General features: G+C 41.2%; 1 protein-coding gene and 1 long non-coding RNA gene across 2 annotated transcripts in view; one reads left to right on the forward strand and one right to left on the reverse strand.

Annotated features, from left to right (window-relative positions):
* Positions 1-12,670, forward strand: part of TLCD3B (TLC domain containing 3B) — a 58,939-nt gene extending 46,269 nt beyond the window's left edge. The window contains 2 exon segments of the mRNA XM_075318557.1: positions 10,724-10,819; positions 10,897-12,670. Coding sequence (XP_075174672.1) covers positions 10,724-10,819; positions 10,897-11,223 — 423 coding nt within the window. The 3' untranslated portion in view covers positions 11,224-12,670.
* A 1,683-nt stretch (positions 12,671-14,353) lies between these two features.
* Positions 14,354-17,053, reverse strand: LOC142246539 (uncharacterized). The gene is made up of 3 exons (XR_012724901.1): positions 16,869-17,053; positions 16,493-16,580; positions 14,354-14,455 (listed from the first exon to the last, which is right to left on the reverse strand). It is a non-coding gene; the product is annotated as an uncharacterized LOC142246539 (long non-coding RNA).
* Between the last annotated feature and the right edge of the window lie 792 nt (positions 17,054-17,845).

Here is a 17,845-nt window from a genome sequence, read left to right on the forward strand (position 1 = left end):
TGCTATAATACTGCCCACTATGTACATGAATATAACTACTATAATACTGCCCCCTATGTACAAGAATATAACTACTATAATACTGCCCCTATATACAAGAATATAACTACTATAATACTGTCCCAATGTGCAAGAATATAACTACTATAATACTGCCCCCTATGTACAAGAATATAACTACTATAATACTGCCCCTATGTACAAGAATATAACTACTATAATACTGCCCCCTATATACAAGAATATAACTACTATAATACTGCCCCTATGTACAAGAATATAACTACTATTATACTGCCCCTATGTACAAGAATATAACTACTATAATGCTGTCCCAATGTGCAAGAATATAACTACTATAATACTGCCCCCTATGTACAAGAATATAACTACTATAATACTGCCCCTATGTACAAGATTATAACTGCTATAATACTGCTCCTATGTACAAGAATATAACTGCTATAATACTGCCCCCTATGTACAAGAATATAACTACTATAATACTGCTCCTATGTACAAGATTATAACTGCTATAATACTGCTCCTATGTACAAGAATATAACTGCTATAATACTGCCCCCTATGTACAAGAATATAACTGCTATAATACTGCCCCCTATGTACAAGAATATAACTACTATAATACTGCCCCTATGTACAAGAATATAACTACTATAATACTGCCCCTATGTACAAGAATATAACTACTATTATACTGCCCCTATGTACAAGAATATAACTACTATAATACTGCCCCCTATATACAAGAATATAACTACTATAATACTGCCCCTATGTACAAGAATATAACTACTATAATACTGCCCCTATGTACAAGAATATAACTACTATTATACTGCCCCTATGTACAAGAATATAACTACTATTATACTGTCCCAATGTACAAGAATATAACTACTATAATACTGCCCCTATATACAAGATTATAACTGCTATAATACTGCTCCTATGTACAAGAATATAACTACTATAATACTGCCCCTATGTACAAGAATATAACTGCTATAATACTGCCCCCTATGTACAAGAATATAACTACTATAATACTGCCCCCTATGTACAAGAATATAAATACTATAATACTGCCCCCTATGTACAAGAATATAACTACTATAATACTGCCCCCTATGTACAAGAATATAAATACTATAATACTGCCCCCTATATACAAGAATATAACTACTATAATACTGCCCCTATATACAAGAATATAACTACTCTAATACTGCCCCTATATACAAGAATATAACTACTATAATACTGCCCCTATGTACAAGAATATAACTACTATTATACTGCCCCTATGTACAAGAATATAACTACTATAATACTGCCCCCTATGTACAAGAATATAACTACTATAATATTGCCCCCTATGTACAAGAATATAACTACTATAATACTGCCCCTATGTACAAGAATATAACTACTATAATACTGCCCCCTATGTACAAGAATATAACTACTATAATACTGCCCCCTATATACAAGAATATAACTACTATAATACTGCCCCTATATACAAGAATATAACTACTCTAATACTGCCCCTATATACAAGAATATAACTACTATAATACTGCTCCTATGTACAAGAATATAACTACTATTATACTGCCCCTATGTACAAGAATATAACTACTATTATACTGCCCCTATGTACAAGAATATAACTACTATAATACTGTCCCAATGTACAAGAATATAACTACTATAATACTGCTCCTATGTACAAGAATATAACTACTATTATACTGCCCCTATGTACAAGAATATAACTACTATAATACTGCCCCTATATACAAGAATATAACTACTCTAATACTGCCCCTATGTACAAGATTATAACTGCTATAATACTGCTCCTATGTACAAGAATATAACTACTATAATACTGCCCCCTATGTACAAGAATATAACTACTATAATACTGCCCCCTATGTAAAAGAATATAACTACTATAATACTGCCCCCTATGTACAAGAATATAACTACTATAATACTGCCCCCTATGTACAGGAATATAACTACTATAATACTGCCCCCTATGTACAAGAATATAACTACTATAATACTGCCCCTATGTACAAGAATATAACTACTATAATACTGCCCCCTATATACAAGAATATATCTACTATAATACTGCCCCTATGTACAAGAATATAACTACTATAATACTGCCCCTATGTACAAGAATATAACTACTATAATACTGCTCCTATGTACAGGAATATAACTACTATAATACTACCCCTATATACAAGAATATATCTACTATAATACTGCCCCCTATGTACAAGAATATAACTACTATAATACTGCCCCCTATGTACAAGAATATAACTACTATAATACTGCCCCCTATATACAAGAATATAACTACTATAATTCTGCCCCCTATGTACAAGAATATAACTACTATAATACTGCTTCCTATATACAAGAATATATCTACTATAATACTGCCCCTATGTACAAGAATATAACTACTATAATACTGCCCCTATGTACAGGAAAATAACTACTATAATACTGCCCCCTATGTACAAGAATATAACTACTATAATACTGCCCCTATATACAAGAATATAACTACTATAATACTGCCCCCTATGTAAAAGAATATAACTACTATAATACTGCCCCTATGTACAAGAATATAACTACTATAATACTGCCCCCTATATACAAGAATATAACTACTATAATACTGCCCCGTATGTACAAGAATATAACTACTATAATACTGCCCCTATGTACAAGAATATAACTACTATAATACTGCCCCTTATATACAAGAATATAACTACTATAATACTGCCCCTATGTACAAGATATAACTACTATTATACTGCCCCTATGTACAAGAATATAACTACTATAATACTGTCCCAATGTGCAAGAATATAACTACTATAATACTGCCCCTATGTACAAGATTATAACTGCTATAATACTGCCCCTATGTACAAGAATATAACTACTATAATACTGCTCCTATGTACAAGATTATAACTGCTATAATACTGCTCCTATGTACAAGAATATAACTGCTATAATACTGCCCCCTATGTACAAGAATATAACTACTATAATACTGCCCCTATGTACAAGAATATAACTACTATAATACTGCCCCTATGTACAAGAATATAACTACTATTATACTGCCCCTATGTACAAGAATATAACTACTATAATACTGTCCCAATGTACAAGAATATAACTACTATAATACTGCCCCTATGTACAAGATTATAACTGCTATAATACTGCTCCTATGTACAAGAATATAACTACTATAATACTGCCCCTATGTACAAGAATATAACTGCTATAATACTGCCCACTATGTACATGAATATAACTACTATAATACTGCCCCTATGTACAAGATATAACTACTATTATACTGCCCCTATGTACAAGAATATAACTACTATAATACTGTCCCAATGTGCAAGAATATAACTACTATAATACTGCCCCTATGTACAAGATTATAACTGCTATAATACTGCCCCTATGTACAAGAATATAACTGCTATAATACTGCCCCTATGTACAAGAATATAACTACTATAATACTGCTCCTATGTACAAGATTATAACTGCTATAATACTGCTCCTATGTACAAGAATATAACTGCTATAATACTGCCCCCTATGTACAAGAATATAACTACTATAATACTGCCCCTATGTACAAGAATATAACTACTATAATACTGCCCCTATGTACAAGAATATAACTACTATTATACTGCCCCTATGTACAAGAATATAACTACTATAATACTGTCCCAATGTACAAGAATATAACTACTATAATACTGCCCCTATGTACAAGATTATAACTGCTATAATACTGCTCCTATGTACAAGAATATAACTACTATAATACTGCCCCTATGTACAAGAATATAACTGCTATAATACTGCCCACTATGTACATGAATATAACTACTATAATACTGCCCCCTATGTACAAGAATATAACTACTATAATACTGCCCCTATATACAAGAATATAACTACTATAATACTGTCCCAATGTGCAAGAATCTAACTACTATAATACTGCCCCCTATGTACAAGAATATAACTACTATAATACTGCCCCTATGTACAAGAATATAACTGCTATAATACTGCCCACTATGTACATGAATATAACTACTATAATACTGCCCCTATGTACAAGAAGATAACTACTATAATACTGCCCCTATATACAAGAATATAACTACTATAATACTGTCCCAATGTGCAAGAATATAACTACTATAATACTGCCCCCTATGTACAAGAATATAACTACTATAATACTGCCCCTATGTACAAGAATATAACTACTATAATACTGCCCCCTATATACAAGAATATAACTACTATAATACTGCCCCTATGTACAAGAATATAACTACTATTATACTGCCCCTATGTACAAGAATATAACTACTATAATGCTGTCCCAATGTGCAAGAATATAACTACTATAATACTGCCCCTATGTACAAGAATATAACTACTATAATACTGCCCCCTATATACAAGAATATAACTACTATAATACTGCCCCTATGTACAAGAATATAACTACTATAATACTGCCCCTATGTACAAGATTATAACTGCTATAATACTGCTCCTATGTACAAGAATATAACTACTATAATACTGCCCCCTATATACAAGAATATAACTACTATAATACTGCCCCCTATGTACAAGAATATAACTACTATAATACTGCCCCTATGTACAAGATTATAACTGCTATAATACTGCTCCTATGTACAAGAATATAACTGCTATAATACTGCCCCCTATGTACAAGAATATAACTACTATAATACTGCTCCTATGTACAAGATTATAACTGCTATAATACTGCTCCTATGTACAAGAATATAACTGCTATAATACTGCCCCCTATGTACAAGAATATAACTACTATTATACTGCCCCTATGTACAAGAATATAACTACTATAATGCTGTCCCAATGTGCAAGAATATAACTACTATAATACTGCCCCTATGTACAAGAATATAACTACTATAATACTGCCCCCTATGTACAAGAATATAACTACTATAATACTGCCCCTATGTACAAGATTATAACTGCTATAATACTGCTCCTATGTACAAGAATATAACTGCTATAATACTGCCCCCTATGTACAAGAATATAACTACTATAATACTGCTCCTATGTACAAGATTATAACTGCTATAATACTGCTCCTATGTACAAGAATATAACTGCTATAATACTGCCCCCTATGTACAAGAATATAACTACTATAATACTGCCCCTATGTACAAGAATATAACTACTATAATACTGCCCCTATGTACAAGAATATAACTACTATTATACTGCCCCTATGTACAAGAATATAACTACTATAATACTGCCCCTATGTACAAGAATATAACTACTATTATACTGCCCCTATGTACAAGAATATAACTACTATAATACTGCCCCCTATATACAAGAATATAACTACTATAATACTGCCCCTATGTACAAGAATATAACTACTATAATACTGCCCCCTATATACAAGAATATAACTACTATAATACTGCTCCCTATATACAAGAATATAACTACTATAATACTGCTCCTATATACAAGAATATAACTACTATAATACTGCCCCCTATGTACAAGAATATAACTACTATAATACTGCCCCCTATGTACAGGAATATAACTACTATAATACTGCCCCCTATGTACAAGAATATAACTACTATAATACTGCCCCTATGTACAAGATTATAACTACTATAATACTGCCCCTATATACAAGAATATAACTACTATAATACTGCTCCTATGTACAGGAATATAACTACTATAATACTACCCCTATATACAAGAATATATCTACTATAATACTGCCCCCTATGTACAAGAATATAACTACTATAATACTGCCCCCTATGTACAAGAATATAACTACTATAATACTGCCCCCTATATACAAGAATATAACTACTATAATTCTTCCCCCTATGTACAAGAATATAACTACTATAATACTGCTTCCTATATACAAGAATATATCTACTATAATACTGCCCCTATGTACAAGAATATAACTACTATAATACTGCCCCTATGTACAGGAAAATAACTACTATAATACTGCCCCCTATGTACAAGAATATAACTACTATAATACTGCCCCTATATACAAGAATATAACTACTATAATACTGCCCCCTATGTAAAAGAATATAACTACTATAATACTGCCCCTATGTACAAGAATATAACTACTATAATACTGCCCCCTATATACAAGAATATAACTACTATAATACTGCCCCTATGTACAAGATATAACTACTATTATACTGCCCCTATGTACAAGAATATAACTACTATAATACTGTCCCAATGTGCAAGAATATAACTACTATAATACTGCCCCTATGTACAAGATTATAACTGCTATAATACTGCCCCTATGTACAAGAATATAACTGCTATAATACTGCCCCTATGTACAAGAATATAACTACTATAATACTGCTCCTATGTACAAGATTATAACTGCTATAATACTGCTCCTATGTACAAGAATATAACTGCTATAATACTGCCCCCTATGTACAAGAATATAACTACTATAATACTGCCCCTATGTACAAGAATATAACTACTATAATACTGCCCCTATGTACAAGAATATAACTACTATTATACTGCCCCTATGTACAAGAATATAACTACTATAATACTGTCCCAATGTACAAGAATATAACTACTATAATACTGCCCCTATGTACAAGATTATAACTGCTATAATACTGCTCCTATGTACAAGAATATAACTACTATAATACTGCCCCTATGTACAAGAATATAACTGCTATAATACTGCCCACTATGTACATGAATATAACTACTATAATACTGCCCCTATGTACAAGATATAACTACTATTATACTGCCCCTATGTACAAGAATATAACTACTATAATACTGTCCCAATGTGCAAGAATATAACTACTATAATACTGCCCCTATGTACAAGATTATAACTGCTATAATACTGCCCCTATGTACAAGAATATAACTGCTATAATACTGCCCCTATGTACAAGAATATAACTACTATAATACTGCTCCTATGTACAAGATTATAACTGCTATAATACTGCTCCTATGTACAAGAATATAACTGCTATAATACTGCCCCCTATGTACAAGAATATAACTACTATAATACTGCCCCTATGTACAAGAATATAACTACTATAATACTGCCCCTATGTACAAGAATATAACTACTATTATACTGCCCCTATGTACAAGAATATAACTACTATAATACTGTCCCAATGTACAAGAATATAACTACTATAATACTGCCCCTATGTACAAGATTATAACTGCTATAATACTGCTCCTATGTACAAGAATATAACTACTATAATACTGCCCCTATGTACAAGAATATAACTGCTATAATACTGCCCACTATGTACATGAATATAACTACTATAATACTGCCCCCTATGTACAAGAATATAACTACTATAATACTGCCCCTATATACAAGAATATAACTACTATAATACTGTCCCAATGTGCAAGAATATAACTACTATAATACTGCCCCCTATGTACAAGAATATAACTACTATAATACTGCCCCTATGTACAAGAATATAACTGCTATAATACTGCCCACTATGTACATGAATTCAACTACTATAATACTGCCCCTATGTACAAGAATATAACTGCTATAATACTGCCCACTATGTACATGAATATAACTACTATAATACTGCCCCCTATGTACAAGAATATAACTACTATAATACTGCCCCTATATACAAGAATATAACTACTATAATACTGTCCCAATGTGCAAGAATATAACTACTATAATACTGCCCCCTATGTACAAGAATATAACTACTATAATACTGCCCCTATGTACAAGAATATAACTGCTATAATACTGCCCACTATGTACATGAATTCAACTACTATAATACTGCCCCTATGTACAAGAAGATAACTACTATAATACTGCCCCTATATACAAGAATATAACTACTATAATACTGTCCCAATGTGCAAGAATATAACTACTATAATACTGCCCCCTATGTACAAGAATATAACTACTATAATACTGCCCCTATGTACAAGAATATAACTACTATAATACTGCCCCCTATATACAAGAATATAACTACTATAATACTGCCCCTATGTACAAGAATATAACTACTATTATACTGCCCCTATGTACAAGAATATAACTACTATAATGCTGTCCCAATGTGCAAGAATATAACTACTATAATACTGCCCCTATGTACAAGAATATAACTACTATAATACTGCCCCCTATATACAAGAATATAACTACTATAATACTGCCCCTATGTACAAGAATATAACTACTATAATACTGCCCCTATGTACAAGATTATAACTGCTATAATACTGCTCCTATGTACAAGAATATAACTACTATAATACTGCCCCCTATATACAAGAATATAACTACTATAATACTGCCCCCTATGTACAAGAATATAACTACTATAATACTGCCCCTATGTACAAGATTATAACTGCTATAATACTGCTCCTATGTACAAGAATATAACTGCTATAATACTGCCCCCTATGTACAAGAATATAACTACTATAATACTGCTCCTATGTACAAGATTATAACTGCTATAATACTGCTCCTATGTACAAGAATATAACTGCTATAATACTGCCCCCTATGTACAAGAATATAACTACTATTATACTGCCCCTATGTACAAGAATATAACTACTATAATGCTGTCCCAATGTGCAAGAATATAACTACTATAATACTGCCCCTATGTACAAGAATATAACTACTATAATACTGCCCCCTATATACAAGAATATAACTACTATAATACTGCCCCCTATATACAAGAATATAACTACTATAATACTGCCCCCTATGTACAAGAATATAACTACTATAATACTGCCCCTATGTACAAGATTATAACTGCTATAATACTGCTCCTATGTACAAGAATATAACTGCTATAATACTGCCCCCTATGTACAAGAATATAACTACTATAATACTGCTCCTATGTACAAGATTATAACTGCTATAATACTGCTCCTATGTACAAGAATATAACTGCTATAATACTGCCCCCTATGTACAAGAATATAACTACTATAATACTGCCCCTATGTACAAGAATATAACTACTATAATACTGCCCCTATGTACAAGAATATAACTACTATTATACTGCCCCTATGTACAAGAATATAACTACTATAATACTGCCCCCTATATACAAGAATATAACTACTATAATACTGCCCCTATGTACAAGAATATAACTACTATTATACTGCCCCTATGTACAAGAATATAACTACTATTATACTGTCCCAATGTACAAGAATATAACTACTATAATACTGCCCCTATATACAAGATTATAACTGCTATAATACTGCTCCTATGTACAAGAATATAACTACTATAATACTGCCCCTATGTACAAGAATATAACTGCTATAATACTGCCCCCTATGTACAAGAATATAACTGCTATAATACTGCCCCCTATGTACAAGAATATAACTACTATAATACTGCCCCCTATATACAAGAATATAACTACTATAATACTGCCCCTATGTACAAGAATATAACTACTATTATACTGCCCCTATGTACAAGAATATAACTACTATTATACTGTCCCAATGTACAAGAATATAACTACTATAATACTGCCCCTATATACAAGATTATAACTGCTATAATACTGCTCCTATGTACAAGAATATAACTACTATAATACTGCCCCTATGTACAAGAATATAACTGCTATAATACTGCCCCCTATGTACAAGAATATAACTACTATAATACTGCCCCCTATGTACAAGAATATAAATACTATAATACTGCCCCCTATATACAAGAATATAACTACTATAATACTGCCCCTATATACAAGAATATAACTACTCTAATACTGCCCCTATATACAAGAATATAACTACTATAATACTGCCCCTATGTACAAGAATATAACTACTATTATACTGCCCCTATGTACAAGAATATAACTACTATAATACTGCTCCTATGTACAAGAATATAACTACTATAATACTGCCCCCTATGTACAAGAATATAACTACTATAATACTGCCCCTATGTACAAGAATATAACTACTATAATACTGCCCCCTATGTACAAGAATATAATTACTATAATACTGCCCCTATATTCAAGAATATAACTACTATAATACTGCTCCTATGTACAAGAATATAACTACTATAATACTGCCCCCTATGTACAAGAATATAACTACTATAATACTGCCCCCTATGTACAAGAATATAACTACTATAATACTGCCCCCTATGTACAAGAATATAACTACTATAATACTGCCCCCTATGTACAAGAATATAACTACTATAATACCGCCCCTATATACAAGAATATAACTACTATAATACCGCCCCTATGTACAGGAATATAACTGCTATAATACCGCCCCTATGTACAGGAATATAACTGCTATAATACCGCCCCTATGTACAGGAATATGACTGCTATAATACCGCCTGCTTGTACGTGTAATATATGGTGTCATTTCTCTTCCTCAGCTGTGGAGAGAAGGGAAGGGAGACTTTTTCTTGGGGTGCATGCTGATGGCTGAAGTCAGCACCCCATTTGTTTGTCTGGGTAAAGTCCTGATCCAGGTGAGTGCGGTATTATGTGCGGGTGTGGTCGGTCTGGCGGGTTGTTTATACACTGACGTTTCTCGCTCTCTTCGCAGTATAAGAAGCAGGACACGCTTCTGCACCGTGTGAATGGCGTCATCATGCTAGTGACTTTCTTCTGCTGCCGGCTGCTGCTGTTCCCCTACATGTACTGGGTGTACGGGCAGCGGGTGGGCCTGCCCCTCTACAGAGTCCCCTTCAACCTCTCCCCGGAGTACAACGTTGGTGCGGCCGTCCTCATGGCTCCCCAGGTTTACTGGTTTTACCTAATCTGCCGAAGAGCTTACAGCTTGTTCCAGCAGTGTAGGATGAGCCAGCGGCCCCGGAACGGACACCCGGCCCCCGACAGCCCCCCAGCCAAAGACCAGGACTGCTCACAGTGACCCCTCATAGACGCTCCCACCCACATCCGAGGCTCGGTGTCACCCCCTGCGGCATAATGGACTGTGCCTTGCTGGATGCATACACGGCGCGGTGTCATGTACTGCTATAGAGGTCACCGGGGGTCTCCGGAGAGGAGAGGGGGCGCTAGGGAGACACCAAGACCCCTCTCTGAAGGCTCTCACCCACAGTATTAATGGATTCTTCTACCGATTCCTCCTCCGCAATCCTCCCAATGACCACCAGGTGGCACTCATCCTTCCCACGACCGTGCAATATCCTCCGTGTCCACCAGGGGGCAGAACACAGCATGTCCGACATCTCTGTGTCATCTGACGCACACCGCGGTGGTAGCCCACGGAGCCCATCAAGTAGCCACACCGGATAGAATACGCCTCACCTGCAGCGGATGAGAGCAAATGCATCCCGCAGTACTCACCGCGACCACTAGGGGGGGGGGGGGGGAGGGGTTAGGGTACAGCTCTGCGCTATGAAAACCCCACCATGGAGGAGGGGGGGGGGCGATACCGGCCGAAATATATAGTAACCTCCACACCCCTCCCCTGTAACTGTGTGGGTGAGGGGTCCGCGCTTTCCGCATCCCTCCCTGTAGATATGGGAGAGTATTGGGCAGCAGCATGTTAGGGGTTAAGTCTAACTGCCCGGACAATTAGGGAATGGCTGCAATGAAATAAGCAAAAAAAAAAAAAAAAATTTGCTCAAAGCTGCACATTTAAGGGTTAAGCATGGCGAGATATTAGCCAATCAGCCAGCTGTGTTTGCCTTGATCAGAACCCGTCGATCGCTGAGCGCGCCGCCATTTTTAGTTCCGTCACCGCTAATAATTTTCCATATATTATGTTTTATTTTTTAGCAATTATCCGTCCCATAAAAAAAATGTAAAAAAAAAATTCCCCCCCGCCTCCCCAACAATGGAACAGTCCATAAATGGCCGCCCCAGTGATGTCACCAGATCCCCAGTATACTGATAGGCCACATAACGGCGGAATGGAACAGTCAGATCCTCACCCCCGCGTGTAGCAATGGTATAGACCAGGGTTAAGCAGGGGAGGGACTTCCTGATGGAGTGGGAGGGGCTTGGGATCCAGGTGCGCTGTAATGTGTCTGTTCTCCACCGGGGGGCGACCTCTCGTACAGAAATGATATCTATTTTTATAGGTTGCTGCTATTCCAGGGTTTGTGAGCGGTTCTGACGGATCGGCTCCGCGCTCTCACACACAGACGTCTCCGCTCTCCCCGCCCCCGCGGAACCAGTTTTTTTGTGTTTTTTATTTCCGTCCTTATTTATTTATTTATTATTAATTTATTCCTCATCTTCTGGTTATTTTTGATGAATGTAAATATTTCAGCCGAGCGACGTTAGTAAATGTAACGCAATTTATAAACCGTGTACAAAGGTATTAGCGGGATTAAACGCAAATCCAAAGAGCCGCGGCGGGGAGTGCCTCATTGTGTGGGGGGAGCGGTGCATGATGGGAGGAGGGTCCATGCCGGCGGAGACCCCCCAGCCTCCACACAGGAGGGTCCATACCGGCAGAGACCCCCAGCCTCCACACAGGAGGGTCCATACCGGCAGAGACCCCCCAGCCTCCACACAGGAGGGTCCATACCGGCGGAGACCCCCAGCCTCCACACAGGAGGGTCCATACCGGCAGAGACCCCCCAGCCTCCACACAGGAGGGTCCATACCGGCAGAGACCCCCCAGCCTCCACACAGGAGGGTCCATACCGGCAGAGACCCCCAGCCTCCACACAGGAGGGTCCATACCGGCAGAGACCCCCAGCCTCCACACAGGAGGGTCCATACCAGCGGAGACCCCCAGCCTCCACACAGGAGGGTCCATACCGGCGGAGACCCCTCAGCCTCCACACAGGAGGGTCCATACCGGCGGAGACCCCCCAGCCTCCACACAGGAGGGTCCATACCGATGGAGACCCCTCAGCCTCCACACAGGAGGGTCCATACCGGCGGAGACCCCCCAGCCTCCGCACAGGAGGGTCCACACCGGCGGCCCCAGAGAGGAGACCCCCAGCCTCCGCACAGGAGGGTCCATACCGGCGGCCCCGGAGAGGAGACCCCCAGCCTCCACACAGGAGGGTCCATACCGGCAGAGACCCCCAGCCTCCACACAGGAGGGTCCATACCGGCAGAGACCCCCAGCCTCCACACAGGAGGGTCCATACCAGCGGAGACCCCCAGCCTCCACACAGGAGGGTCCATACCGGCAGAGACCCCTCAGCCTCCACACAGGAGGGTCCATACCGGCGGAGACCCCCCAGCCTCCACACAGGAGGGTCCATACCGATGGAGACCCCTCAGCCTCCACACAGGAGGGTCCATACCGGCGGAGACCCCCCCAGCCTCCGCACAGGAGGGTCCACACCGGCGGCCCCGGAGAGGAGACCCCCAGCCTCCGCACAGGAGGGTCCATACCGGCGGAGACCCCCAGCCTCCACACAGGAGGGTCCATACCGGCGGAGACCCCCAGCCTCCACACAGGAGGGTCCATACCGGTGGAGACCCCACAGCCTCCGCACAGGAGGGTCCATACCGGCGGCCCCGGAGAGGAGACCCCCAGCCTCCGCACAGGAGGGGCCATACCAGCGGAGACCCACAGCCTCCGCACAGGAGGGTCCATACCGGCGGAGACCCCCAGCCTCCACACAGGAGGGTCCATACCGGCGGAGACCCCCAGCCTCCACACAGGAGGGTCCATACCGGCGGCCCCGGAGAGGAGACCCCCAGCCTCCGCACAGGAGGGTCCATACCGGCGGCCCCGGAGAGGAGACCCCCAGCCTCCGCACAGGAGGGTCCATACCGGCGGCCCCAGAGAGGAGACCCCCAGCCTCCGCACAGGAGGGTCCATACCGGCGGCCCCGGAGAGGAGACCCCCAGCCTCCGCACAGGAGGGTCCATACTGGCGGCCCCAGAGAGGAGACCCCCAGCCTCCGCACAGGAGGGTCCATACTGGCGGCCCCAGAGAGGAGACCCCCAGCCTCCGCACAGGAGGGTCCATACTGGCGGCCCCAGAGAGGAGACCCCCAGCCTCCGCACAGGAGGGTCCATACCGGCGGTCCTGGAATAATGTAATATAGAGAGACGTGACCGGACGTTTACTCTGCAGAATATGACCGGACGGAGATAAGCGGCGCCGGATCACAAAGGACGAAACCGGAGAGAGAAGATCACGTCACAATCCAAAGGCACAAAATCTGCAGAAATAAAGAGACGTCTGAGGAGAGAGGAAGAGACAGCAGAGGACGGGGGAAGGGTAATCCACCATTAACTAGCCTTATCCTCCAGTCCCCTCCAGAGCTGCACTCACTATTCTTCTGTTACATCATGTCTTATCCTCCAGTCACCTCCAGAGCTGCACTCACTATTCTGCTGTTACATCATGCCTTATCCTCCAGTCACCTCCAGAGCTGCAGTCACTATTCTGCTGTTATATGATGTCTTATCCTCCAGAGCTGCACTCAGTATTCTGCTGTTATATGATGTCTTATCCTCCAGAGCTGTACTCACTATTCTGCTGTTATATGATGTCTTATCCTCCAGTCATCTCCAGAGCTGCAGTCACTATTCTGCTGTTACATCATGTCTTATCCTCCAGTCACCTCCAGAGCTGCAGTCACTATTCTGCTGTTACATCATGTCTTATCCTCCAGTCACCTCCAGAGCTGCAGTCACTATTCTGCTGTTACATCATGTCTTATCCTCCAGAGCTGTAGTCACTGTTCTGCTGTTACATCATGTCTTATCCTCCAGTCATCTCCAGAGCTGCAGTCACTATTCTGCTGTTACATCATGTCTTATCCTCCAGTCACCTCCAGAGCTGCAGTCACTATTCTGCTGTTACATCATGCCTTATCCTCCAGTCAACTCCAGAGCTGCACTCACTATTCTGCTGTTACATCATGTCTTATCCTCCAGTTTCCTCCAGAGCTGCAGTCACTATTATGCTGTTATATGATGTCTTATCCTCCAGTCATCTCCAGAGCTGCAGTCACTATTCTGCTGTTACATCATGTCTTATCCTCCAGTCAGCTCCAGAGCTGCAGTCACTATTCTGCTGTTACATCATGTCTTATCCTCCAGAGCTGTAGTCACTGTTCTGCTGTTACATCATGTCTTATCCTCCAGTCACCTCCAGAGCTGCAGTCACTATTCTGCTGTTACATCATGTCTTATCCTCCAGTCACTTCCAGAGCTGCACTCACTATTCTGCTGTTACATCATGTCTTATCCTCCAGTCACCTCCAGAGCTGCACTCACTACTCTGCTGTTAACATCATGTCTTATCCTCCAGAGCTGTAGTCACTGTTCTGCTGTTATATGATGTCTTATCCTCCAGTCACCTCCAGAGCTGCGCTCACTATTCTGCTGTTACATCATGCCTTATCCTCCAGAGCTGCACTCACTATTCTGCTGTTACATCATGTCTTATCCTCCAGAGCTGTAGTCACTATTCTGCTGTTGCATCATGTCTTATCCTCGAGTCACCTCCAGAGCTGCACTCACTATTCTGCTGTTACATCATGTCTTATCCTCCAGAGCTGTAGTCACTATTCTGCTGTTACATCATGTCTTATCCTCCAGTCACCTTCCAGAGCTGCACTCACTATTCTGCTTACATCATGTCTTATCCTCCAGACCTGTAGTCACTATTCTGCTGTTTATATCATGTCTTATCCTACAGTCACCTCCAGAGCTGCACTCACTATTCTGCTGTTACATCATGCCTTATCCTCCAGACCTGTAGTCACTATTCTGCTGTTACATCAATGTCTTATCCTCCAGTCACCTCCAGAGCTGCACTCACTATTCTGCTTACATCATGTCTTATCCTCCAGACCTGTAGTCACTATTCTGCTGTTATATCATGTCTTATCCTCCAGTCACCTCCAGAGCTGCACTCACTATTCTGCTGTTTACATCATGCCTTATCCTCCAGACCTGTAGTCACTATTCTGCTGTTACATCATGTCTTATCCTCCAGTCACCTCCAGAGCTGCACTCACTATTCTGCTGTTACATCATGTGTTAACCTCCAGAGCTGCAGTCACCCACAGTGATAACAGAGGTTCATCCATAATGGCAGAGCTGCTGCATAAGACAAGGAGCCAGCGGGGGGCGTCACAGCTGGAGTGAGCAGTAAAGTATCATAGTTGCAGCTTTGGATGTGACTGGAGCATTAGTTTTGCCGCCATTCCTGTCGCGTTCTGTCTGGAGGAGGAGATGATACTCACACGCGGCAGAAGATGTGATACAAGATGAAGATGATGAAGGCCAGCACCGCGCCGAGCACCACGATCCGCAGGATCTGAGCCTCCTTCACTAGAGGACACAGAGGCCACGTCATCCCCTGCAGCAATCATGGGACCCCAAATCTACTCCAACCCCCCATCATCACCACTAGTGTCACAGTCACTCTTATATTTGGCTCCTCAGTTATATATTTTCCCAGGAAACCAATATGGCTGCCATCACGGCTCCTCGGGGGCGGTCACTACAGAAGAGGGCGGATCTGCATCACTCGGCCTATTGGTCACAGAGGTGGGTAGGATAATGGCAGCCATTTTGGTTGTCCTCTAATGTTAAACCCTTCATATTCCGGGGTTTTACCTCTCGTTTCCATTGAGGAGACTTCTCCGATGATGCTCGATATTTCTGCCATCTTTATTTGGTCGTCATCTGCGTAGTCAAAAAACATGGCGGTGTGGGGGTGTGGGGGTGACATGGGAGGGCTGCGGGGTGACGCCAGGTGGACACTGCGGGGCGCGAGACGGAACGGGGAGCGCTTCATGCCTGTGAGGATAAGGATCAGCAACATTCAGGGGACCACCGGCCCATTATTACATAGAGGACCCCCGTCTCCCATCACATGTGGGGGATCAGGGCGCCCGCACAAGGGGGTCACCTGCAATCACTGCGATAATCGCCGAGAGGAGCCACCAGCAGAGGGCGCCACTCACATCCATCTTCTCCTGTGTGCGGATTCTGCTCCGCCCACCAGTGACAATCACTACAATCTGTGACATCACTGCTGGGAAGGCGGAGACTATGGAGTCACATGGGGCACCCCAGATCCAGAGTGTGGCGGAGCTGAAGGGGCAGAGCAGAAATCACTAGAAATTGGTGTCATGTCATTGTCCTCCCCATTTTTAAGATCTCTGCTTACAGTCAGTGACTGGAAATAAAGCAGCAGCAGAAGCCGCAGCACTGACCCTGACCGAGCCCCACCACAGCTGAGGTGTAAATGCAGCCGTCTGCGCTGATACAGGGTAACAAACCCACAGCTGTGAAGTGTATCGGAAAGAAAGGACACCCCAAACCCTGCAGCCATTACTGACACCCAGGACGCTCACAGACAGCGCCCCACCCACAAGGACGCCCGAATTCTGCATAAAGCACCCCACCCACAAGGATAGCCGGCCACTGCAGACAGCGCCCCACCCACAAGGACGCCCGACCCCGCAGACAGCACCCCACCCACAAGGACGCCCGACCCCGCAGACAGCACCCCACCCACAAGGATAGCCGGCCCCCGCAGACAGCACCCCACCCACAAAGGACGCCCGACTTCTGCATAAAGCACCCCA

This window comes from Anomaloglossus baeobatrachus, chromosome 7, assembly GCF_048569485.1.
Source record: "Anomaloglossus baeobatrachus isolate aAnoBae1 chromosome 7, aAnoBae1.hap1, whole genome shotgun sequence".
NCBI classification, from domain to species: domain Eukaryota; kingdom Metazoa; phylum Chordata; class Amphibia; order Anura; family Aromobatidae; genus Anomaloglossus; species Anomaloglossus baeobatrachus.